Source organism: Toxotes jaculatrix, chromosome 10 (genome assembly GCF_017976425.1).
Source record: "Toxotes jaculatrix isolate fToxJac2 chromosome 10, fToxJac2.pri, whole genome shotgun sequence".
NCBI classification, from domain to species: domain Eukaryota; kingdom Metazoa; phylum Chordata; class Actinopteri; family Toxotidae; genus Toxotes; species Toxotes jaculatrix.
In genome coordinates, this window is record NC_054403.1 from 8,252,546 (window position 1) to 8,280,356 (window position 27,811).

A 27,811-nucleotide genomic window follows, 5' to 3' on the forward strand; every position below is an offset into this window, starting at 1 on the left:
GATGGAGAATATTAACTCCAGTGATTCTACGGAGGTAAAACCTGCTCGGTTTTTCAGTCCCAGGAAAAACTGAAAAATAAAATATTTCTCTAACAGCTTCATCTGAATAAATTAATCAAGGGCGTAAACAATGGTAACAAATTGTGACATTGATGGACCATTTTGCAGCTGTCAAACTTCAGGTTTAATACAAGACTTTATTAATTGCATATTTCAAACTGGGTCAACACACCAATAATATCAACTCCAAACAAAATACTCTTTCGGAGACATTTCCAAGACGCAGTGTCTCTGACATTTATAAGCAAGGCTTCTTTCAGTCTAGACCCCGAATTTAAAGCTGAATTAGGAGGAGGTTTCAGTGAGGGGTGACTGACACGACTCAAACACATGCACAAAGACTCGGATTGGTCCCTTAGTCAAACAAACAAGCGTGAAGAACAAAACATGTTGGAGGCCAGAGATGATACTTAAACTGCCACTACAGAAAATAACAAATTAAGGAAATTCTGAACATGCCCATGAGAACTGTGGGCAGAACAGCCTGCATATGAGTGTGTACATTTCTCCATATAGATGGAGGCATGTACAGCACAGGTGTGCTGACTAGCTGTGGGATGCTAGTACCATGACAGGTTGACTGTGAGCACTGAGCAGTTAGCTGTGCAGGAATCCAACAGAAACTTTTCCTCATTCCACACATGTTCAAAATAAAAATCCACCCTGAGGAGGGATCATGTCATCTGGATTCATCGCTGTTCTGAATTCAGACTTTCTATGGCTGTGGTCTCCAGAGACACAGAGGAGTCCTCTCTCACACTGCAGGCCTGTATCTGCACATGTGTTTACATATGCATGCATGTGTGTATTTTCTTTTTTTTTTTTGCTGCATGTACTATATGTGTGCGTGTGCTGAGCTTCAGGAAAGACAAGCCTCTGCCAACAACTACAAGTAACAAAAATAGTGTTTCATTACATAGAAGTCCTGAGATTTTCCTTTTCTGTCATCGATAGTTTCAGATGTGAAAGGCAAAGAACAAGGTGGCCTTGCTTAGTAAGTGCTTCTGTGCAACAATTTTTTTTTCTTACAGTCTGTAGCGTCTCTGTACAGAAAGAGTTAATCCGACCCTGAAGGAGCCATGGTCAGGCTGTTGTGTTGCTAAGCGAACAGGAAACAAACATGGCTCCAAATTCTAGAGGGATAACTCGCACAGAGGGTCTGCTTCATGGAAGCAGGGGCCCATCGTTATCTGGGTGATACAGGAGGGCTGGAGAAGAGGCCGGAGCTGCGAGGTGACTGGAGGCTGAAGGTGTGGGAGGGGGAGGGGGAGGTGGAGGTGGGGGACACCTTGCGGGGGCTACTCAGCTCTCCATTGTGGAGCTTCCACAGCAGCTCCTCGTTCTCCATGGACAAACGCTTGTTCACCTTGGACTCCTTCTGAAGAGACTCCTGCAGCATGGCCTGCTCTGTGGACAGCTGTCTGTGGTGCATCAACACATCACACAAGTCAGAGAAGGCCTGGAGCATAAATGTTTACTTTGACGGAAAAATTCTCACCTACAGTAAAATACTCTATTTGATGTATTTGGTCTCAGGCGGCTTGAAGAAATGAAGCATTCCAAATAAATAAATATCTCAAATAAAATTAAGACTAAACAGGTTGTTTTGGAAAGAAACACAGAATGAGGCTGGCAATATTTGAGTTTTTGTTATTTGGCCCCAAATCCTATGAAAAGACCCACAACATGAATCTATATCTCAATATTTTCTAACTTCCCCAGAATGTGTGTTGCTCTGAGGCCTCAATGTTTTTTATAATTTAAAAATGTCAGGGCACTGTAGGGCACTGTAGGTCAAACATAATAATGCATTTGATCTGCTTGTTTTGATGTTGCTTTGTGAGAACATAGGTTTACAAATTAATCTTTATTTATAGAGCACTTATTATTTGTTGGGGACAATTCTCAGCCACAGGCTGATACACATATGGAGCTCTAGTATTTACAGCAGCAGGGCAGTGAATGTAGGATTTATTCAAAATAAATTACAGTACCCATGGTCATCAAAATGAAGGGACATGTCATCCAGTGTAACACTGTGGCTCAATGATGAATAGTTGTTGTAAAATAATGGAAGTCTATGGCACAGAGCAGTGTGCACTTAACAGAGTGCAGTGACTCTGACAGGTGGTCTCCACACCCATATGAGCTCATTTGGTTAAATCTTACCTTGACAAGGCAGCGTGTCTTTCCATGCGGGCTTTGAGGTCCTCATTTTCCTGCTGGACCTTCTTAAGGTTTTCATCCAACTTCACATTCTTCTCCGTCTGGGGGAAAAAAAATGATGAGAAGAATGATTGACTGATCCAAGTGTTTTTATGTCAGGAACGCTGCTTGTCTTGATGCCCAGCACTTGTTTTCATCTGCCTCAGTTCTCACCAGTTTGTCGATCTCCATCAGCTTCTTCTCCTGCTGGTGGAGTTGTTTGTTTTTGATATCCAGCACCACTTTGAGGCTCTCCAGCTCCTGCTCCAGATAGAGGGTGTGGGAGTCCTTCTGCAGGGACAAGCAAGAGGTGACAAGATGTTCAGGGATTATTAAGACCTCAAAAATAACAGTATTGATAGAGCAAGCCTTGTAAGTGTCATGTGGCCATAAATCCAGAACAACAGAGGGCGCCGTTAATCATTTACAAAATATTCCCTGCCCGGGGCTCACAGGGACAATCAGACTGCGGATGTTAAAGGTATCATACACAAAACTCACATATTACACACATGTAAATAATGTGTTCTGCTCAAAGGTGGTGTTTAACTACCCTTCATCTACATATGGTTGCCAATGCTGCTCTTCTTATTTATCTATAACAGATGTGGAGTGGCAGGGTAATGTGAGGTAGTTACCTTAATTAATCCACTGTGCCAGGCCAGAGTGCTGAGTACATGTGGCAGCCACACTGATGAGGAGAGGCAGCCTCCCTGTACAGCAGCACTCTGGGAAAATTAAAATGTAGACTCTGGACAGTGAGGGAGGGCGGTGTTGTAGCTAACACAGCGATGCAGCAGAGCTTAACCTGCTGAAGCTCACACTGTTTTTTTTTTTTTTTTTTTTTACACAGTAAAGAACGGTTAATGGTTGACTGACCCAACAGAAAGCTGTGGGTTACTTAAGAATGAAGTCTTTCAAGAAAATGTATTGATTTTTGCTTCTGTTGATTATCTATCTTTCTGGTAATCACTGGCTTCATGGATCTCCCACCTTTTATGCTCAGGGGTAAACAGCACTGGAGTCATGAGATGTTTCTAAAGTGGAGCTCTGCTATAATAAGCGCACAGATAAGAGTACCTGACTCTTTTCGGCCAGCTCTTTCCTCCTGTTCTCCTCTGCTGTTAGCTTCTCTATTAGGGCACTGTTCTCCACAGTCAGCTCTTGAATCTTTTCCTGTGGATGCACACAGCACAGCAAAGTCACTGAGTAAAGTTTTAATGCCCGACTTTATCAAAATGTAAGTTATTCTAATGTCATTGCATGGAAAGGGAACAAGTGAACCTTACAGAGAGAGAAGATTCTGCGTCTTTCAAAGTTTTGTCCAAAGTCTGCAGCTCCACATTGTGAACTTTCCTGAGCTCTGAAAAGTTTACAGGTATCATGACATTAGAAACATTTCAGAAAACTCAGAATGTACAACAAAGGTCAAGGTTAATCACAATTTCATGTTATGGTCCAAATAAAACATATTTATACTATACATGCATTAGTTCACTGAGGCTGAGTATCAAAAGCTAAAATACACTCAAAGCTTTTTCCTGCTTCAGTCAGTTTCAGATAAACTCACGAAAAGCAGCTTCAGAGAGTGGATGGAGTTTGAATAGTTTGTGCCAGCACTGTCCACTCACCTTCCAGTGACATTTCATACTGCTGTTTAACACACTGCAGCTGTTCTTCGTGGCCGCTCTGCAGTTCCAGCTTCATGGCTTCATGATTGGCTTGAAGCTCTCCCATCTTTCAAAATAACACAGGACATACTTCATTTTGAAACACAGCATTGCTAATAATTGGATATTACATTATATTTAGATGATTAGATGAGATGTTTCACTGGTATCTTATCTTAATTTAATAATTAAATGAATACAGGCTCGTCAGAGGAAATTTAAGTCTTGCTACATGAACGATTTAAGAACACAAAATCAGAATGAAAGCTTGTGTAGTGACTGACTTGCTGTTGCATGAGAGTCTTGCACTTGTCAGCCTCCTCCTGGTAAGTGAGGTGGACCTTGTCCCACTCAGCCTGATAGAAGGCCTGTAGCCTGTGCTCCAGCTCAGCCATGTCCTTCTGGTGCTGCTCCTGCAGTTTCTGCAGCGCATCCTCCAGAGCAACACGCAGTTCCTCCTTCTCCTTCTCCAAACGCTCGGATGAATGGATGGAGCAAGCTGGGCAACAAAAACAGAAAGAAGAAAAACAGTGACAGGACATTTGCATGATGTTCAGTGATTACATGCAGCTGTGTGGACTGTGTGATAGTCATTAAAAAAAAGGTCTGAGGAAAATGTGTATTAGTAACTGCTCGTGTAAGAAATTTGATATGTCCACTGAGGAACCTCTGTTTAGCAAAGTAATCCTTGCTGTAAATGTGTGACACCACTGCTCTCCAAAAAGGAATGGAAAAACTGACTTTCAAGGGGAGGTGCCTCTTGCACTTAACTGCAACTACACTGCAGTTATTTATAGACAGATAAAGATATGGCAACAAGTCTCGATACTTTCACAATATCTTGAAACCGGTAGCACAGATTTCTCAAATCAGGCACTCCTCTCCTTTCCACAGTTGGTAATTTGCTATTTTTAATTTTGTGCAACTGGTGGCTTTTGTTTTTGTTCTGTAAACTGGTCTCACTATTTCCCAACTGTTTCCATCATCAAGTGTTTATATCTGCTCTGGAGTCGGTGACAATGACCAAGTCCATAACCTGTCTCCAGTTTAAGTGGCTGTGCACAAACACTGTCGATACCCAGCAGCTGGCAGCGGACCTCAGACCACTTTGCAAAGTCACAGTGATGGTGTGCAGTAAGAGTGAGCAACAAGAAACAACTCCTCCGTCATGTTTAGCAGGTGACTTTCCTTCAGACACCTGGTCTTAAACACATGGTATGACAATAAACCACAACTACTTAAAACCTGAAACTATGTAAAACTTCAATAGTGGGCGTAAAATAAGACCGAGTCCAGATGTTGCTCTGCTATGCTACAACATGGGTGGTAGGTAAATTTTCACAGATTCATGGTTACCAAAAAGTAGTTCTGAACGGCTTTTTTTTTTTGTCTTCTTGTACACATATTTAGATTCCCCTCGTTAGCCACGAGAGCCACATGCTGCATTTGAAATGTGTTTATCTATAATGCTGAACTACTTTGTCGTGCACAAAGTCTCAAACTGTGTTGTTTATTTGTCATGGTGAGTGTCCCTGCTGCTGTTTGGATATGAATGAAGTGCTAGAGCTGCTTCTTCTGCGCAGCTAAATACTGAGCTACACTATGAAGAAATGCCACTGCAGTGCATGAGCTTGAAGATTCACCTTGCGGAGAGAGGAATAATGGCAGCAGATCAGCAAACAGAGGCCAAGCCAACACAGGGACTATCTATCACACTTTGGCATGTACAGCTCAACAAACGGAGCCCGGCATTCCGCAAGCATGTGTAACAGAGATCCGGTCATATGAGCCTTTCTAGTCCAAATCCACCCTGCAAAAACACCTCATGGCTCATATGGTATGGGAATGGAGAATAATCCAGAGTTAGGTGCATTTTGGATGGTGGGATGTGGAAAACCTCACCGTTAGTGCAGATGCTGAAACAGGCAGATCCCTTTTAGTTGTAAATTTTACATATGAGGAATGATAACAAATGGGGTGTGGTCAAATCATACTATTGGATGTGGCCCAGGCCTTGAATTTATTGCTGTAGGAGGAGTGAGATCACTTGGAAAGCAGGCAGAGACACAGCCTGAAGACGAAACAAGCTAAAAATGCACTTATAAGAATGCCATTGGACTTCTGAACATTTTTTAATACACATAATGCAAAAGGAATAGGAAAGGTCGACCTGAGGGCAGTGTAGGTCTCACAGTCTCCCTGAAGTGAAGAATGTGTTAAAGCGCAGATATAACAGCACTCAGGATATAAGAGCAATCATGTGGAAGTCCTGAGGCTGTGAGGGAGGGGAGGAGTTACAACACTACGGCTGCCTTAAGTAACAGAGATGAAAGCCGCTGAGTGAAAGCATGTTTGAGCGTGCATGTGTCTGTGTGTGCGTGGCCATTCTGCGTGACGGCACTCAGGCTTGACATAAAACATGGGTCGTTGTCTCTAAGCCCTCACAAGGCCTCGGGTGGTGTGGCATTCCACCAGTGGAAGCCCCTCCTCTGTGGGGTCAGAGGTCAGATTGCCACTCCCTGGGAAACGGGCTGATACCACATTACTCAGCAACAATTAAAAGATACACGTCTTGTCAAATATTTGTCTGATTTTCAGTGGAGGAGAAAGTCATTAACAAGTGGAGGAGGAATGACAGGGAATATCTATGTGGTGGAAAAAATCAAACAAGAGTAAGATATGACTGGATCTTCCATGGTGTTGACTATTTTATTCGTATTAAATAAAGACTTGTTTTAAATCTAACAAACTGAAGGACATGACTGACAGTCCAGTGGAATTTTTGAAATTTAATGGGTGATTGAATGTTAGGCATTGAATGTGGAACAATGCCTAACATATCCTATAAACGCCAACAATAAAGTACCAGTGACTCAGATCAATAACTGCACCAGCAACCAAAAGAGTGCACCAAGTAAACATAATCCAAAATGTTTCTCAATGTTGTCATGCACACTGAATAATCCAAAAGGGCAAAAAACACATTAGAAAGACACAGTAAAAGCAAACCCTGTATCAGGAGTGTGTACTTTTGGTGATAACCACTGCAAACACAGCTAGTGTGAGTCCAAGGTGACCTAACTCACCCAGATCTCCTCGGAGGTTGACCAGCTCCTGGGACAGCTCCCTGCACTGCCTCGTGGCTTCATCGCGCTGCAGAGAAAAATGTAAACAGTCATAAACATGCTCAGGAGGGTGTCAATTTGACCTGTTTTTTTTACAGACCTTTGTGTTAACACAGCAAACCTTAAATCATCACAGTCAGTATTACAGCATTATGAATTTGAACAGTAATTCTCAGGTCCTGTCAGGGCAACACCCTGACAAATAATCATCGTATTCATCCAGTCTTCCTAATAGGATATGAGCAAACACACTAAAGACACAGCAACAGTAGCTAACAAAGAGAAACCATCAGCAGGGATAAGGGAAGGGGGATTAAAGGAAAACTTGACATTCAACTCACGCTGTCAGTCTCACTACATGCTTTCCCTCAGCCTAACTCCTTTACTGACTCACTTTGCAGTAAAGAGGAGGCTGTGCTGTAGCTGCAGTGCTCCTGCTCAAAATCAAACTGACGCACTGATTATCCAAAAACTGTTTACCTCTGGTCCACTACCTTTCTCTTACTATGCTGATTCACATATACAAGCTAATACATTACAGAGTGCATCACACAGCCTGCATAACTCCATTATGAACATAAGACAAAATAACCAAGTAGGACAAGTCAAACATCATTTCACTGACCAGTTTTGAAAATCTAAAATATTCCACCCTTGTTCTACTGTAGCCCAGATCTGCATCTATACCTCACTACAGACACCACAGAACAGAACAGCATAGAAGCCAGTTACCCTCTCTGCAGCGCAGGGCGCACTAAGGCACGCTCTGCTGCCAGAACAGCCCATGATCCAGCCTCACGCTGAGGCTTGGGCGTGGGAGTCTCCCCCTCCAGCTATGGAGACCCAGCACTCCACGACAAACCAGTGGTCCAGGTGGACGCACCACCTCCACACACACCTCCTCCCAGACTGCTCTGACAACATCTGAGGCAGGACTGAAAAAGCCGCTTCACTGGCTGTGGTGAGTGACTGCAGAGTGCATTACCGTATTCCACCTAAAAAAAATAAAAGGGGCAGGCTACAGTGTGCATGAGAACAGCCTCCTCACCAGCAAAGTGTGGTCACTTTAAGACAGCACTGAAAGAGTGGAGCAAACAGATAAATTGCACAGAGCTGTCAGACATCGGGCTGATGGAGCAGGACTTGTGCTGCGCGGTGACCTTCCCTGGGGATACATGGAGAGGTTTCATTACTACCATCCCCCACCGCTCATCCAAACCTACATTAAATCATCCCCTCACCCCTCTGCGCCGTTACCATTCAATGTACTGCAGGCTGCATGATACAATCTCTCCATCACAAGATGATAGGATGCAGTGACAGATCAAATTTCCAGATTCTGTGTCAGTAAGACATTGACTCGATAGTCAATGTATATAATAAGTGAAAATGATATGTTACTTCCAGTTGGATTATGATATATCCAATCATGTTCCAGAGTGTATCAGAAATACTTCATGGGCAATACTTGACCAGAAATAAATAAATGATGATATATGAATTAAATTAATCTCTTTGTCACTGGAGCTGAGCTGTATCGTATATTGTATCAAAACTGGGATCGTGTTTGGTTTCCACCATTTACCTTGTTTATGATGGATCATGCTCAGTCAGGAGGGCAACTGCTCCCCATCCACAGGTAAACTGATCATTCACAGGTATTTGTTTCCAGCTCACAGGTGTCTCTTATACAGGCTTGTGGCTACAGCTAAAATCATTTTTTAATGGTGTGATTTAACCATTTTCTCTTCCAGATTCCAAAAAACATGCTGATTATTGGTGGGCAGTTTCTGTCAATTAAAAATACACATGTTCACTGGAAACATCATTAGTAAACTTCATTGTCAAAATATGTTTAGGCTAAAAATACTTGAAATTAGTCTTTGTTAAGATGTGCATACTTCTGGGATTTTAATTTGATATCCATTGTCCATCCAGATATCAAATGGTAAGGCCTCTGCAGTGCTAAGAAATATCTAGCCGGGTCCAAAGAGTAGACATGTCCCCCCTGTATATTATGATGACATCATATCAGGTGTAGAATAACACTTGATGGTTGACTAAGATCAATGATTAATTGCTTCAGATCAGGTTCCAGTTTCCTGGAGATATCGTGAATATTAGAAAGCCAGTAGCACAAAGACAGGCAGTGAATCCTTTTTCTGGTTATTCAGAATGTGCTTCCATTCCTACACTCAGAACAACTTGTTTCACTGCATTGTCTCTGTGAGAGAAGGTGTGACAAACCCAGTCCAGTGCTTACACACTCCATCCAAACAGATGATAAGAAACAGTGTGCAGTCCCTGCTTAGTGTTTGGCTGCTGTTCATAACCATATCAAGTCAACAGCTGGGACATTCCCACACTATGATGGTAATGTCCAGTCTCCTATTCTTGGCCTCATGAGTGGCCACCAGATACCACTGTGCTCTACATGCACATGCTCACCCACTGATACACCTGCTACACACATTTGGTAATTTAGTGTACTGAAATAATCTTTTGAGACTAAATGCCATTTGTGTTAAGTGTGTCTCAGATACTGTTTGTATCAGTGTCCGTAAGAACCATTGGCTCCAGTGGAGGGGGTGAAAGAAAGCAAACATGCTGTGGCTAAAGTTGAGTCAGTGCAGCTGAGACAGCTGCTTTTCCACCAAAGAGGAACAAACATGCTGTGTTTTTTATTATTTGTTGATGTAATCCGTTTCACAATCCTGTCACCAAAACAAAGGGATATGAGTCAAACATCAGTGACTGGAGATCACACACTGCGCCTTAAATACTAGGTGTCACATTGCATGGGCCAGCATCTGATTTATTTAAACAAATTTTAGTCCAGCTTTGTTTTGCGTGACTGCATATATCCATTTGTCAACTCTCTCCACACTACTCTCAACAAATAAGTTCCTACTGGCTTTCTGATACAACAGGCAAAAATGCTCCCAAGTCAGCCTCTAAACGTCTAAGGAGAATACCATTATTTTTGATAATGTGGGCAGTGCAACTGGCAGAAGAAATTAAGGAACAACATAATTCACCGAGGCTAAAACTGGACTGATCCAAACTCTGTCACAACTGGAGCAATCCAGAGCACTGCCACAAGAGATCTGTCTGGTGTCAAACTCGCAGTGAGCCAGGAGTAAAGGGAGTTGCTGTAATCTAGGCTAAAGGCAGTAAATGCATGAGTGACTTTCTGCATCACAGCTGAGTGAGACAGTTCTCAGCTGCAGAGAACTCAAGTACAGCACTACAACAACAGCTTGTTGAAGAACTTTGGAACATAGGAATGGAATCACCAGCCACTTCTGTCAACTTGGCAGCAACAAAACTTCAACAGGACTATTTATTGTAAAGCACACCGAGGATATACACCAGTCTGCACAGGTGCCTCGACCAACCAGAAGAAGTCGCAACATGTATATGGTTTCTCAGCCAAGCACAGCTTACAGCAGGGAGTGAAACATGATTTTTCCCTTGCACCAACCTGGTGACCTGTGAATCAAATAGCTAACAGCTAACTGAAAAAAAGACACTTACAACCTCATACATGTGCATAGCAACATTGTCGACTAGGGTCCAGTGGAGCCACTGCAAATAAATGATGGCAAGATCCCAGCAGCCTTTAAAGGAAAATCCTGGCAGACATGCTCCCTGGTCCCCTGAATCAGGCCTCATTTGACAATAATATTAAACCCATTTTCAAAGCACAAGGAAGAAAGATGGTAACTCAAATACCTGTCATACAACTAACTAACTAACTAGAGGACTAGCAGGGGATGAATTTGTTGACGGCTGCTGCTACTTGTCCATGCAAAAGGCTATGTTCACAAGGGAATAATGAAGAGTGGAGGACAAGATCAAATCTCACATGCGTCATGAATCCCCTCAGAGTATCAGGCTATCATATCTTTTAATGAACAACACTGAACTGTAAGATTCAGGGTTTATTGTAAACATCTAAAATGGTGCTTTGTAGTTTCTCACTTAGACTTTGATCTTTGAATTCAAAACAAGTCAAGTGTTAACAAGTGTCAGGGTCTTTTAGAAAAATGATTGTGTCCTTGTAAATTGAAGATGAGGACAAAGTAACTTTATGGAGATAACTCAACACTGGCACACCGAGCACTGTAATTATGATATGTGGATTATTTATATTTGGATTATACATTCCAGTTGTTTTACTCAATCATCGTCTTTCATTACGTACTGACAACATATATGGTGTGAAAATATTTGACAAGGACATTTCTAAAGTTAACCGAAGGGTCTGAAATAGCTTGTGAAATTTTATATACTCAAATAGGGTAACAGAGTATCTGATTCTTTCCTCTAGGTTTATGGTAAATTGCAGATATAAATCTTTGCTAATTACATTAAGCCAATTTAACTGAATTACATAATTCACTTATATTTGAATATGGGGCTCCTGATGTACAAATATTTAATAAACTCCAAGGACCGCATCATAATTTTACTTTGACAGCACTAAATGAGGGAGTACAATGGCTGGGGTCGAGTGGAGGGTAGCTGAAAGCACAAGCCTGTTTGTAATGCACTGTGGGAAAAATAATCCCTTGGGGCAACGGGTTCCTGGAAGCCAATCACATGGTGCCACTATTAAAACAGATCCAAAACAAACACAAATTTTAAACATCCATATTTAAAAAACATGCTTGCCTACCCGAATAACCTATGAATCTATGGAAACTACACCTAAGTATAACTGAAAGACTTCTGTTAGACATTTAGATATTGGACACAGTCTTCACAAGACATTTGTTTGAACAGGAGACCATGACACCTCTTTTCAGATGCAGCACACATTTTAACTGATCCGCTAAAAAATAAAGTCATAATTAAACAGCTCTTAAACAAAGGTTTGATCTAGGATTACTTCAGTTCGGACAACGTAACAACAATAGGGCTGTTTCATGTTGGACAACTTCCAAGTCTGTCTGTGTGTGCAGCCCCTCACTCTCCATGCTGTTGCTAGAAATAGAATAGAAATGCCTTTTGGTTTCCCATGTATTAACACACAGGATTTCATGTTGCAACACTTGTAGTTGTAATCCAAGGTGATTATTTAAAGATAAATTCAGACTTTTAGTGTAAATTTAGATGTAAAGAGGTAATACCTTAAAAAAATACTAAGATCAAGAGTATACTTCGATGAATGGCTGTTTTTAATATGCACGTCAAAGCCAAGACTAATTAAAATCAAGTAACTTAAAGTTCTGCATAATGGAGTGAACTTTTTGAATCTATGGACATGGTTTCCACTAGTTGGAAAGATATTATGATCCATCATAGATAACTGTCTGATGTTTAGATAATGTGTATTGTAAAAAGAATGTAATGTAATAATTTTCTTACCTTAGTCAAAACTTGCTGCAAGACGATGGCGACTGCCTCAAATCTGCAGTTACTGGCTGCGAGGAGTCCTCTGAGCTGCTGGATGCTCTGGTCCTTACTCTCACCCTTGGCGACACTCGCTGGCACCACATCCGGAGGTCCATGACTCTGGTTTGGTCGGGATGGTTGCTGCTGAGGGTGTTGCTGGTGGGAGCTGGCCTTGGGTTTGTTCTTGTCCACTGTGAAAGAACATGTGTTGAGTGTCGTGACAATGTTGATCATCATCATACCCTCCTCCATAACCACTGCGGCTGGTCCAACAGCAGTACCACCCACCCCCATACACTTTTGTCAGGGTCACAGATACAGCAAGCTCCGGTGTCAAAGTCCATGCTATTTCTGCAGTCCAGAACTGTTCTGTCCAAGCAGACAGTCTGATGATTCGCAGTGTTGTTCCTCCAACAGTCAAGAAACAAAAATGGATGCTCTGAATGCAATTAGTTTTCCATATCCTAATTTAATGTAGCGCTCTGCAGACACAGGTTACCAAGGACAGCTTATTTTAGCGAGGCCATGCTACTGTAGATCTGATTTACAACAGCTTTATAAATACATCACCCCTGTAAAACAGCCACCATCAATCCAACTAATGAAGAACAGTCTGTTTGCTCTGCCACTCACATTGCTGCAAAATCAGAACAGAGGAGCACCAATCTCACAATCTCACTGCCAATGACAGTTAAAAAGGGTTTAACATTGATATTGGACACCTGTGGAAAAGATGTTGCTTTGAAATAAGTTTGTCTGTTTGGAGAGTGTGTAGTGATTGTTATGCAACACAGCAGTGAGCGTAGCCTGAGGCATATCAGAAATACCAGGTTTAATGAGTTGTATATACTGTACCATTAGCAGGCTGTGGGGATTCTCACTGAGCTCTGACTGAGTCTTACATGACAGCTGTTAGATCAAATTAAGATTAATAAGCGAAAAAACAAAACAAATATTGATATAACTCCAACAGTTAATCACATCATAAATTTACTTTAAGGCTAGCTGAATGCAAAATAGTGAGCTACTATGTGGCCACACCCCTGCCCATGTAGTGTTTATATTCACATCCTTTATGAGTCGCAAAACCTGGAGTATGTTCAAACTAAACTTAGATGCACTAAGCAGGGTATCATCTGAGAGCATCATAACATCCCAGAATAACACCTGCATGCAACTATTGGATCTCAACATTTTCTGAGCACAATAATACTAAAGCTACTCAGATGTCTTTCAAAATAAGCACCTCACAGTTTCAACTGGCAGTGAAGAGAATTCTCTCAGTCTAAGAAAAGGAAAAGCCTTTCCTGCTTACTGCAGACAGCTGATCCTGGAGCTGCTCAGTGAACAGTGGCACACTGAACATTGTTTTGCCCTGATCAACACTGACCTGACTGGGGAAACACATTAACTGCAGAACACTCCTGGCTGGCCCAACAAAGTTGAACACTGTTGTGAAGGACTAAGGGAAGCAAACTCCAAACCAAACCGTGGAGTAACACTAGTACCTTCTAAGAGACAACAGGATAATAAACAGTCAGATCCCAGTCAGATCCATCTTATCTGAATAATTATATGCTGCATTTGTGCAACAGACTAACTTGAGTTTATGCAGCTCTATACCCTGAAGTGTTCACCTCAAAGCTGGTGGCCTATGTGTTTCACAGCCAAAGTAAACAGTTCAGCATGAGAGACGGGCACAGCCTTTAAGACAAATAAAGCATTAACACTCCACTGGAACTAGATGGAAGGTATAACTGACAAAACCAGGCACACAATTAACTGTACTGTTGACAGGAAAGTTCAGAATTTTACTGCTTAAATTTGGCGAACAATTTAAATCATTTTGTAGCCAAACAAACAGCTGAGCTTTGCTGATCAACTTCCAATCATTTTGATGATGCTGCAGTTAGGAGGGTGTCCTAATTTAAAGGGTTTCTTTAAATCAGGACGCCCTCTGCTGGTTGTGCAAAGAGCACAAAGAGAAATCATCTCAGGGTGTATCACGGCCTATATGTAGCACAAACACGCCTGCATACAGATCAAAGCTAAGCTCCAGGACAGACTCAAGCTGTTGAGCCGCATGTATGTTGTGGAAATTTGAAATTTGTCTCTGTGATGGTGCAACTAACATGTTGGTAAAAATAAGCATTTGTAAGTGAGCAGCATGTGAATCTTTTGCTGTAATGTGACAGCATTTAATCCTTCATTCATTTTCTTTTCATAAAGGTCTTAATCTTTTAAATATAGTTACTGTTGTTTGTCTTTTGCTTGCCTTCCTAGGTCATTAAAAAAAAAGCAGTTGCCTCTTTCACCATCTGTATAAAAAGGAATGGGTTGTGCTTACGTCCAAGACCAGTAGTGGACATAAAAATTCATGCTCTTGCCTATTTAAATTATTCAAGATGGTCTAAACAGGTCGCTGGGTTCTGGACCTCTGAGAAAAGCTAAGTTGTTGGCAGTGGTTCAGAAATTCCAATAGTAAATGAGATGAAATGATAATTCAATGTGATTTTCAGGCTACAGAGGATAATCCTGTATTTGCTTCGTTCAGATATTCATTACTTCTGAGGTCTGTTATGTGTAATTCTAATCTACTCACAAAAAGGAAAATACACATTTGCACATGAGCAAACATGTTTCGGCTTTATAGTCTCCTATTTTAGCAGTATTTGTAACTGTAATGTGGTCTTTGTTTTTCATAAACACACAGATCTGCACTTTCCAAATGAATCTGACTTTATATAAGCACACAAGCTGTCTCTCAATTTGACTGCTGTTCCCCTGGCAACAGAGGACCCGCAGCTCTTTCCATCAAAGTATCTGAACAGGGTAGATGACACATGTTGTCCTCTTTATCTTTTTCTGCCTCCCAGGCCTGAAGAATCATTTTGTACCCATTCAACTCATACACTTTACATCAAATACCGAGTGATTTAGTGACTCCGCAGCATATTGCTCTGCTGCTGTAAGGAGATGTCACACCATAGCACAAAGCATGATGGGTGATGAGACCCCTCACAATCATGCACTTGTTTTAGCGCTTGGTAGAGAAAACACCAGATAATAACTGTCGGAGTGCTGCTTACTGGACACTTGTCTAATATTAATGTACAATTAACTGATTAAATTTTACAGATAATTAGTGATACAATCGTGACCGCAATGACATCTTACTAAGAGTCTTTGTTTTTGAACAAATTTAGTCTATGCTTTTGTTTGTTTAAACAAGTAAGAGATAATCCCATTTCATTAGTAAGCCTAATGAGACTGTAAAACTAAGTTATCATATTTGGTTGCAACCTTTCAAAAAAAGAAAAATGCTTTAAATAATGTGGGAACCACAAAAAGCTGCAGTGTTTCCACAATATTGTTCAACAACCACAACGAGGTCCCCATGGTTCAACCTAGAGACCAAGAACTAAAATAACCGTGGTATATCTCAGGGTGAAACAGGAGCACTGGGTGCTCCACTGAGCAAGACAGCAAGATGAAGTACATTTTTGACACAGCTGTATAAATGGTGGCCACAAAAATAATGCAAGCCATCCTGAAATGTCAAAATGACTTAAATGAAGAAAGCGTAATGTTTGCTTAAATAAAGCTGTTTCTGAATTCAAGATTCGTTTCCTAAAATACTTCTGCCTGGGGTCAAACGTGTAAGTGACTAAGGTAGGTAAATGAAAGATGAACCTCCTGCTTTGCCGACAACAAGTAAACAGCCATGCTAAAAATAGATTTCAGAATCAGCTAACTGCACAGGTCTACTTGAGAGGCAAACACTGATGGGCTTGGCTTAAATATCATAATGCAAAGCAAGTGCAAAATCATAACAAGTAATAACAGAAATGTTTAACATAGAAATAACCAACAGACCTGCTCGGAAAACCACAGTGTTCTTCCTGCATCCTGACAGCAGCTGAATGTTTCGGAGTAAACCCTTTGCTGTCAGACGCACATGGATGTTTGACAGGGAGAGCTTCGGAGACCATAACATCTCTCAAAAACAAGCAAGACAGTCACAGTTTTTAGATAAAAATTACTTAAAAAAAAACCCACAATGCCCAAATCCAGGAGCTTGATGCTGGCTATGAACCACACGCCATGGTGTGAATCAGTGTATCATGCCTTAGGTGACAGCAGCACTGAGGAGCACTGGCAGAAAATAAATAAATCAATAAAAAGCAGTAAGAGTTACTCCACTGAGAAAGCCTTGAAAAAAGTGAAGGCATGGCAGGTCGCCCAACTGAAAATCTAATTCCCAGCTATAGAGGCTGGAATACACAGAGAGGGTTAAAGGCTGGCCAGTGGTTTGTGGCACAGCCTGATAAATCTGATAAGGGCAAAAAAAAAAAGTAAAAATCCTCTTAATCCTCTTGGTAAAGCAAAGCTTCAGCTATTCACCAAACACATGAATCTCTCACAGAAGAGCAAAGCAGCATCTCCAAGCTTGATGATGGCGGTGCTGTAGCAGAGCCAAGATGCTAGGAGAAGAGAAGAGAGCGGAGGGGGATGGGGTGGGAGGAGCGAACAGAATAGCTGCAGCCAATGAGAATTCAAACAAGCCCCCCACTCTTCCTCCCATTTACTCTCTTACCCAGTGTCACCGCCAGTGGGACGGCAAGAGATGTCTGTCTACTCATGGCAAGGTTTTGTCTGATGAGCTGTTTGTGGAACAGCTTGGCTGGCACAGCTCTCTATTAAAATGTGTCCTCAACTGTGACTGTGAACCATGATTAATACAAGACTCAAAACAACATGCATATGATGCAGGCTATTTTTCATCTATTTTCTGTAAAACAGACTGTAATGACACTCTAAAAGACAGGAAGGCAGCCAAGAAAACACGAGTGCACACATTAAACCTTTAGTGTGATTGCTTACAGGAAACACGTGTGAACGACTGTGATAAGAAACCACATCTGATTTTCTAAAGTAACACAAGGTCCAATGACCAATGACCACCTAACTTTTCAAAATCTCTATCTAATTTAATCTCCCTCACTTTTATAGTTTATGCTTCATTTTGTTATTAAAACCTCTAAACACTGCACTTTTACTGACACCACTCAGGGCTAGATGATAGAGCAGTTAGAGTTGAACATCAGTCAAAGAGAATGAAGAAGACAATAGTGCTCTTTGCAGAATGATAACATTTGTTATCAAAATATAAGGTCTATTAAGAAAACTAAAATATGATTTGAAGTGGGGTTAGTGCATTAACAATATCAAGGCTTAATTAGCATTTCTATTTTATATAATTGTATATTATACTGTTATTATAGAGAGCTCAGTAACCAATCTTTTTTCCAGCCATTGTGTGCCCCTCACCAATTAAGTCAAGCCTATAACCCTTGACAAGCCATGTAAATATATATCTAAAACAGGTATAACATATAATAAATCAAATGTATACAATTTTATTAGAAGCACAAGCTTTGTCAAAAACACAAAAAACAAAGAAAACACTTACCAGGTCCACTTGAAGCTTTACGAACATGTCTTGCAGAAACTGTTCTTTTCAGAGAACTGACTGTAGAATTTGAAGCTCCTTTACTGGTGGAAGCAGCAGGCTTGCACGCTGTGGTCAGAGCTGTTACAAGCAGAAGATCCAGGAGAGAAAAGAGGCGAGAGTTCATCTGGACCATAATGTAGCAGGAACACTGGAAAGTGACCAAGAGTGCTGAACCGCAGATGGCTTTTAAGTCAGAGGTAATTCAGTGTATCACGCCTTTGGTGATCAAACGTACTGTTAAATTAGCCAACAAAGACAGAAGTAATTTAATCCAATCAAAATCAAGCAGGACTAACCAAATGAGATTAACACAATATTAGGGAAGTAACGACAGGTTTTTTTGTAGTTGAGTGTTTTGGTAAGGTTTAATCACTTTCAATCTACTTGAGCTTTAACAGGGCCATTTCCTTATCATAGTATGAGGATTTGATAAAAGATGCAAAACACAATGTGGTCTCACTCACAGTTGACCCCACAAAAGGGTGTTCACAAAGGGAGGCCTAAATCTGATCAAAATCTAAGCTCAATGACTTCAGGTACAGGTAGTGAGAAAGGAAATACCAAGTCTAAAATTATACATCATCATCATCATCATCATCATCATCATCATCATCATCATAATAATAATAATAATAATAATAAATGTGTGTACGTGTTTGTGTAGAGGTGTGATCTCACTTTGTCCAGTGTTTTTTCCAGGTGTTGAGATGAGCTTTGCCTTCAGCACAACAGATTTCAGTGGGGTTTGTTTATGTGCAGTTCCTCCAGAAACTGGAACATACAAGGAATAAGGAATTAAGGAAAAATAATATAAATTAGATTAAGAAAAGGTACTGTTAATCTGACCATCATGACAAAATTTACTATTGCAAGATGCAGCAAATACAGAATCAAAATTCTAAACATATGACTGAATGAATATTTAGAATGCAGAACAAATGTTTAAGTCCTTTGAACAAAACTGATTTGAGTCCATACAGCGCTCCCAGCGCCAGCATCTTTTTCAACTGTTCTCAATGATGAGAGAGAGTATGTGGCCGCTAGAACACAGACAGTAATAAAAAACAAATGGGCGGTGCTAGTCTATCATACAACAGTGGTGGTGATTTGTTGTCAAGATATTGTTGTCATAGAAACAAAATGAACACAGTGCTTTTTGGATGATGCACTGGGATTAAATGCTCCCCAGTGCCATGCCAGTGTTCTTCAGCTACAGATTCAACCCCAGTTATGATTCAATTTCCAGTCTCACTTACTTCTCCAGAGCTTTCTGTCTTTTCCATTAAATGCAGCTAACAAAGGGATGATACAAAAGCGATAGGATCCAATGATCAGACATGTCATGAGGGTAACATCACAGTTGGATGATGCAGTGCCCTGTGCCATCAAAGAGGAGTTGTTGAAAACCTGAGCTGGAAATTCAGTCCAGGTGCAGCTTCTAAGTCCTGTGTAACCAGCCATTTGTTTTCAATTTAAAAAAAGAAGTTGCTCCTTTTATCCACCTCAGACGACATCAGTTGTAGTGTATCTCTCTCAGTGTCTGCTCTGTCTCCTCCAGGCAATGCTGTGTGTGAACTAGAGTGGAATAGAACCCGTTGCCTTGACAACCACACAAGGGGGGGTGGGGGGGGGGGGTCCCACAGTTTGGAAAACAGGCCTCCTCAGCCAATCACAGACCTGCATCCTGTTGAGGATGCTGGGTGGAAGAGAGCCCACTGTCTAACAGTGGTCCTTCTCTTCGTACATCAGCCAGAAAATAACACACATAACACATAAAGTTCTCATTAGAACCATTCAAAGCTTAGCAAAAATGCTGAATGATATGTTGACACCAGGCTGGAGTTCAACTTATTCAGTCAGATATTTTTGATAGATTTGAAAGATGTTTTACTTCCGTTCAGAAATAGCTTAAAATGAAGAAATCTGAAAAATGTTGCTATGTTTTAAGATGCCGAGCTCCTGTATCTTGGCAGATGTGGAGGTATTAAATCAGAGTAGGATTTGCCTCAGTGGAGATTTTCATCCAACCCCAGCCCTGAAGTGGGTCACCGTGTAAAACAGCAGCCCCTCCCCTCTTCATCCAGATGTGTCCTTAAAAACCCCAATGAAAACTGTGGCCTGACCCTGAAACAGACTGCATGAACTGATTTTCTGTCTTTACATAACAGCCTGTGTGGCCTGAGCAACCTGTTCCTAAAAACAATGTCAAATCCTTGTCAGGCTCACCTTGTGTACTCCCAGAGCCTTCACTGAGCTCACTGTGAACACTGGCCTCAGTGAGGCTCCTGGATGGCCCCAGGGTCTTGCGTGGAAGTCTAGAGGAGGGAGTAGGGGGAGGCCCCATAAGATAGGGACGAGTGGACATCTGAGGAGGTCGGGATCCATTCAGCTGGGGCTTAATACTTGCTGCTGAGGCAGTTCCAAGGGATGGGTCTCCCGTTGCCTGTGCTCTCTGAGTGCCTGGGATGCAGTGGAGCACAAATAAACATCAGAGGTCAGCAGCATGAAGCTCTTTATTGAGAACAAGTACACAGACTGAGCTCCATTACTGACATAATTCAGACTACTTCAAGCCTAATAAACCAACCCATCTTATTCTCATGAACGGGAGGAGTATGGGTGCTGTGCACTAGATATTTTAGAAACATCTGTCCAAGGTCAATTTAAAGTTAAAAGTATATTTAAAAGCACAGAAAACATTGAAAATATGAATACATGAAAAATGATCTCTGGAAGCTTACCTTCCTTCATCCATTTTAAACTTACCTATCTTACTCACAACATCAAACATGTCAGATTGGATCAATCAAACAAAATGCTGCAGTTAAAGCAAAATAATGTATCCCGGTGGAATGTCTGTGTAGCCAGAGCATGAGAAGGTTACTGCTTTATACTGTGCTCAGGGTGCTCGTTTCAAACATTGTGTTCTGACTTCAACAATATTGGTGATCTCAAAACCTCCCTTTCCTTCCCCTTCTTTTTCCACTCAAACAGATGGCTTCCCATCAGAGGAAGAGTCCCCCTCCTTCCCCAGGACTCCTCTTACTATGAAGAGCAGTGGGGCAAAGGGAGTTGGCTGTTTATCCTCAAGGCCTGGACAAGAGACCGGAGGTGACATCTGTACCCAACACTGTTCCTGTGGATCATTGCTGATCATAGCTGAGCTCATCAGGACAACAGCAGGTCTATTACAAGAACTGCTTAATGTCACCCTCTGATGGGGAGACAGCTTTACTACAATCTGAATTATTCTAGTTCACCACAGCAGGTCTAGGTAAAACACAGATCTGCAAATGTAAACTTCCATAGAACAAATAACTTTTTGCTTTCCTGAAATACTGGCCACAAGCTAGTGAATATATCACAAATGTTTGCTATTGTTGTTACTTGTTTTGTCATTTGAAGAGTATAAAGCGCAATCCTCTAACATGTTAATTTGAAGGATCCTGCTGTATCAGCTGCAGCACATGCAGCCCCCAGCAAAACCATGTACCTCTGGTGCTGCCTTTAATTCTAAATGGCACTTCAAGAACAGTCCAAGTCAGTTCCTCAGTTTTCACTATGCACAGGGTTAAAGAGACCTATTACACAATTCTCTTTGTTTACACAGCAGAGGAAATAGTTAGGAAATCATTAGCTTTCTGCTTAGTCAAAGGCAGGTCGCAGAACTTATGAGGGTATTGATTGTGACCTACTGTTAATGATTATTTACTGACAGCAGGTCAACTTTCCCCTCTACAAACGAAGAACTCTCACAGGTTTAAGTGGATATCAATGCAGCACACTGTGTATTTAACACTGCCCAACAATGATGATTCCTACCTGTAATGCTCTTCTGCTTGGACTGGGGTGTCACTACAGGTTTGGAGGCCCTGCATTCATCCCTGCCCCGGGTTCCCTGGCTCTGCCTGGTGGACAGAGTGGTTGGTCTGGGACTGACAGTTGGAAGTTGTGAATGTGGTGCTCCTCTTGTTTGTCTAGGAGATGGTCGTCCTCGAAATCTGGTCTTATTCTCACCCCATGAGGCTCCTGCTGCTGTGGATTTGCTGGACTCTGCCTGCAAAGAGAGCAGAGATCTCCAGCCAAATCTTTATGTGTCCTACTCTAAAGGCATTTTTGCAACTCTTTCCTCTAAAATATTTGATATGCATTATAGAAAAAAGCTAGAAGAAATTAATTAACAGTAGTTAAAAATAAGTCCATACTCACCAACAGGCTGATCTTCTTAACTGCTCTAGCAGAGTTTTCAGCAGGTCCCTTTGTGGCCTCAGCTTGTACGTCCTGTTTATTCTGGGAGGAGCAGTTCAGATTCTCTGGTTTGGACGGCTGCAGGTGGCTGTCATCTTTGGGAATGATAAAGCTTGTTGAGGACCTTGTTGTTTTCTTCACCTTGGGTGGCCTTGATAATGTTGATGAACTCTCTGATGAGCAGCGAGGCCGTGTTTTAAAGACAGGAGGCTTGTCCTGGCCTGAAGCTGAGCCTGACCTGACCTCAATTTTGTCTGACATGTCCTTCTTTGGAGCTGGTTTGGGATCTGTTTGGCCACTTCTATCAAGGGATTTTTCTAAGGATGAGAAGCAGAAGGTCTGGTTGCCAGCGTGATGTACTGAGGCGTCTGCTACTTGGCTTGAGGCTGCCTGCTCTGTTTCAGAGCTGGCACTGCTGCATTGGACTGCTGTAGGATGTTTACCGGCAGCTGTCTGGTCCGGTGGGGACCACCTACTCTTGCCCTGTTCGTCCACAGCAGTATGTCCGCATGACCGTATCACTGTCACACCCAAGTTGGCAGCCCCTGTATTCACTTGTGTCTGAGTATCACTGACCATTTTAGTGGGGGTTAAGACAACTGCAGTGCTGCCCCTTATCTTGGCAGGACTAGTCCTGATAGTTGCCGCTTTACGTGCTTCAGTGTGTTTATTAGTTACATTAACTGGTGATGGTTTGTGTTGCAAAGCAGGGCCTGGGGCTGCCATTGGACGCGAAGGCCTTGTCACAACTTTAGATTTTATGTTACTCAAGTCGGACTTAGGAAACTTCTTGATTTCCATTTTCTTGACTTTGCCAGCTAAAGGTGGCTGCCCTGCAACCAAACGTTTAGGAGTCACGGGGACTGGCTGGCATTTAACAGGATGGAGTCCTGGGCTGCTTGCATTTCCAGTGCAGGGAGACACTGAAAAGGAGGGAAGGCTGGGTATCTTGTTCCCAGTGTTTTGCACTGGAGTGGAAGTATGAATATCCTTGTCAGCTTCTTGCATAGCTGACAGTGTGGAAACAAAAGTCTTCCCTTGTTCTGGTGTAATTGCTCCAGGGAAATGGGCCAACAGCTCTGCTTCAACACTAGCAAACTGAGCCTCCTTTCCACTGTCTCCAGAAGATGTTTCACAGACAAAGGTCATCAGAAGACCTCCTTCATTCCCACTTGGAAGAGCTACAAGAGAGTCGCATGTTGCCCTGTCATTCTCCTCGTTGGGGAGCTCCAAGTTGTCTGGCTGAGTGAAAGTCATACTAAGACATGGATGGCCCATGTTTTCCTCCATGGCTCTTTCTGTAGATTTTTCACAGACATCTGGCAGGGTGGTTGACAGAAAGTTAGATTCAGCAGGCAGTGCTGGATGGCCAGCAGCTGGAGAGACCGATGACTCCTCCAGGGAGGAGACTACTAAGAGTGACTGTTCTTCCAGACAAAAACTGTTTCTCCTTATCACCATTTCCCCAGAGCTCAGGGAGCAGCAGTCATTCTCAGTGGAACCTCTACGGGAAGTCTCACATGAACCCAGGTGGCTTTCCCTCCCAGCAGAGTCTGGGGACGTCACTGCAGTGTTACTTCCATCTTCTGCAATTTTACTAAAAGTCTGGTACATCTCGGCTCCTGTCTCTTGGTTGCTCATCGCACTCAAGTTTTTATTCCAGAAATTCAAGCTGCCATTAACGGGTGTGGCAATAAAAGTCTGGTTCAGGTTTGTGTTTACACCACAGAACACATCACCCTGTGGTAAGGTGGTGTTGCAGGGGTTATCCACAGGGGATCCTTCACTGAGGCAGCACTCCAGCATGTTGATGTCGGGGGAGCTGCTGGCTTCTCTGTCACTCAAGTTGGAAATACTACTGTCGGAGTCAGGTGACGGGGACATGGATGAGTAATGACTCTCAGGAGAGTGGCCCGGCAGCAGGCCTCCATGAGGCATAGGAACAGTGCTCTCAACGTGGTCAGTGGACATGTTGAATGTCTTGTTAGACATTTTAGAATCCTGATGGAATTTTGCCTGCTTCAGTCGCCCTTAATAACCTCACATTTGGTTAGGAGCAATGTATTCCATCAGATCATCAGGCATGAATATCTGTGAAAAGAAGGAAAGGGTCAACTTTTTGTAACCATGTTGCTAAATAATCTTTGTAATTTCACAGTAAGCTAACAGGCTGAAAAACAGGCTTATGCCTGGATGTTCCAGTGAAAGATTTTTTTCTTTGGGCTACAAAAAGGATTGGGATTATCCTGGCAAACTGTTGCTGCCATTGACTATTGTCACAAGACCTGAATATTCAAATTAATAATGACTTAAATCAATTAAAAATACAAAGTTCATTAAGAACATGCTTAGGGAATGCTGTAGTGCAAATCTGCCTAAATTCTCTCCTACTTGTGCTATGTGCTGCAAAATGCAATTTCATCAAGGCTGAAATATTAGGTTACCTAAGTAACTGCACCCTTTCTAAAGCTATGTTTTACTTTACTTTTCCCATTTCCATTTCTATGGGGTATACTTTACACTGAAGCTGAGAGCGAGTAGATAATATCACAACCACTTCCGTTGCTGCTGTCTCTGCTGAATCATAGTTTCATAAAAGCTTGAACGTGAGGATGGACCAGCAGTCATGTTTTTACTCAGAAATGAGATGGATGTTTGGTATGAGAAGTAAATGTCAGAATTAACAGCTTTGTCATGTACTTTTGTGTTTACTTCAGCTGACTGGACACTAAGCTCGCCAACCACTACAACAACAAAAGCACCATTGTGGTACGTACCACCAGAGACTAAGGTATCAAGTCACCAACAGTCTGAAAATGTTCCATTATTCAGACGCTAGACCTGCTAGTGCATTTAAGAAAATGTTAACATCTGAGGTAAGCTTATGAAGAACAATAAATATTCTAAACATGTTTCTATCGCAAAAAATTGACCATGTACAGTTTTATAGCTCAATCCAACCTGACTGTAATCACCCTGAAATGGTGGACGAATGAAACACCATCATTTGTCTTCATCGTAGGTAGTTTATACTAGTGGAGGAATGACAGGCAGGATCAATGAGGCTGTAACATTCACAGGATGCACATAACAAAACACAGAATACAAACAATCAAAAGAGCAATCGACTTACACATCTCAAGAAAAACACTGGAGAGGGGGTTCATCTCATAATATGCACCATGTTAACCTCATGTTTCTAATCTTGAGTGGAGGTCTGCTTGTCTTTTGCTTGTCTGCACGTTTGACTGCCAGGATAGGGGTTTCTTTGGTAGTAATGCCTAAACATAATCAGCAGTTGAGCAGCGTGGGTGTCAAAATGAACCTTTTCTTTCCCTATGTATCGAGAGGCAAACAACGCTCCACTTAGTGTGTCACATAACTGAACAGCTTAGAGTCAATGACATCTGTTGTCACTAGAGACCTGACAGTACCAGAGCTAGCTGCAGCTAGCCTGAGGTGCAGAAACCAATATTTACACTGTTTTTTAGCCTAAATGTCAGCGACCTTTACAAACTTCTAACTAATTTCAACTAACACACTGACTCAATGAGAATTTACAACAGAACCTACAAATGACTGAAACGTATTGATTTTTTTTTTCAAAACAAAACACCCTATCAGAGGAAGCAAACTCACTTTATCAAATGTAAGATTATCAATTAACAATGAGCAATTGGGTTCAAAGTTCATACAACATTTCTGTGGAAATTTCCCTGAAGCAAAAAACATTATTTGCTCAAAAAACACAACAAAAGCTCAAGGCTGTGTCCCTATTTATGGCTGACCTCACCTCCAAGCATGCACACTTCAAAATGTTGATTAGTGATTAATGTATGGGGCTGTGCCTATAGCTCAGGCCACAAAGAGCTCAACCACAACATACATGAATGAGTCTTCAGATGAAATATTCTTTGACTGCTACTCTTTTCCTTACAAGGATTTCACCACTACTGCTGATATAGATATATTAAAGCAGCTCTTCTTTAATCAACATTGCGAACAAGCTAAATATAAATGTTTGTTTAACAGGCAGAGGAACAGAAAACCTTACTGTACATTACAATCTCTGCAATCAAAGAAAGTATGTAGCCTTGGCAAACTGCTTTGCACATTGGACCTTGACAGGAACAGTCACTCCCTGACCACTGCAGTATCTTACATCACACAACGATGCAGAGCAGTGATTTTACTGGTTAAAATGTGACTGGACATAGTGTGTTAGTAAAGAACAGCACTTGAAACAAACCATGAGCTGCCAATGTTTATAGAAAAATGATCTGCAAGATTCAAGCAACAACTCACTGAGCCAACAAATACAAAGACACACTGGAGGAAAAATACAATTTTAAACAGAACTACAACCCTTACCTTTCACTAAAAATAAGCAATGAATTATAGTGTGAGCTAAATTAATACCTCCACTCTTGTCCTCTCCATTCAGTGATGCCAGCAAGGAAGAAAATGTCTCCACAGTCAGCAGTGTTGCCTGTTGTCTTCCGTCAGAGATCACTCAGTTTTTGCAGGTTCACCCAGCTCATCTTACTCTCTCAGAGACAATCTCATTACTGCTCTCCTTCCAAAGCACTAAATCCAGCCAACTGAGTAGGCAGCGGTGTGCGAGTCTGCTTCAGCCAGACATCAACAGCCCCCGTCCCAGCACTCCTTCCTCCTCGTGTTCAGAATCAACCGTGCGTCAGTAACATCACAGGCTGAATGTGGGTGCCCCCTGTGTAGGAGTTAGAGTCTGTTTTTCCCTCCTCTCTCTGTGGTAACACGACCAAGTCCAGTAGGCCTACTGCAGTGGTGGACAGCCAGTCTCTCCAACGAGTTCTTGTGTCAAACACTAACAGTGACTTTGCTGCACTCTACTCCCCACTGCAGGCATGTCAAGGTCTAGCTAGGGACTGCACTCAGTATAGAGTTCCACTCCCAAGTTTACAGAGGGAGCAAGCGAGGAAGAAAGCAACATGTTACCTTATCCATGCGGAGCCCAGTGCAGGAGGAGTGGCCAGGGCCTGCCAGACTGAGATGGCATTCACTGTTGCTAAGCAGCCAAAGTCCCTCTTTCATGAGGGAATGGATCAGACGGCTTTTTAGCAAGGGATAAGTGAAAAGGGCAACAGAATGACGGGAGGCCTAGGTGCAGGACAAAGTTGCACTATGACAGTTTTACATTGCAGAAACCAACCACAACTTGCACAGAAACTCACTCATTCCAACATGGCAACACACACTCCAGTGTCAGTACAGCTGATAAGTTCTCTGAAGTCCTCCCCTGACTGCGTCACTGTCTGATAACATGGCCTCATGTTGTACACAAACAGCTCGACACTTGATCCTGACAGTACAGCACTGGTGTGACACCACAGTCTAAGAGCCCTAAGACCCATGCTATTTCTGCTTAATCTATACAAGGTCTCTGAACTTAGGGACTACAGTCTAATCTTGACATGAGACAAGATGCAAATCATGCTATGGAGCTGGCTCATCATCTTCTCAGTAATGTCAGAGTAAGGCTTATATCCTCCAAAATCTAACTGTAATTTAGGGTGGTGTTATGCAATCTGAGCATTTCAACATCTTGT

The 27,811-nt window shown here is 42.0% G+C and overlaps 1 protein-coding gene across 2 annotated transcripts; it reads right to left on the reverse strand.

The window, feature by feature from the left end:
- Positions 1–844: 844 nt before the first annotated feature.
- On the reverse strand, positions 845–27,093 carry mtus1a (microtubule associated tumor suppressor 1a). 2 transcript variants are annotated; one of them, XM_041047414.1, is made up of 15 exons: positions 26,643–27,093; positions 22,185–24,314; positions 21,798–22,032; positions 20,202–20,435; positions 18,654–18,746; positions 17,934–18,053; positions 12,434–12,651; positions 7,022–7,088; positions 4,220–4,434; positions 3,897–4,002; positions 3,555–3,628; positions 3,346–3,441; positions 2,440–2,556; positions 2,230–2,327; positions 845–1,481 (listed from the first exon to the last, which is right to left on the reverse strand). In XM_041047414.1, the coding sequence occupies exons 2-15, from the start codon at positions 24,213–24,215 to the stop codon at positions 1,247–1,249; spliced, it is 3,939 nt and encodes a 1,312-aa protein (XP_040903348.1). In that variant the 5' UTR covers positions 24,216–24,314; positions 26,643–27,093; the 3' UTR covers positions 845–1,246. The 2 variants fall into 2 exon arrangements, with proteins under 2 accessions (XP_040903348.1, XP_040903350.1); XM_041047416.1 differs by lacking the exons at positions 21,798–22,032; positions 22,185–24,314; positions 26,643–27,093 and adding an exon at positions 20,742–20,888.
- Between the last annotated feature and the right edge of the window lie 718 nt (positions 27,094–27,811).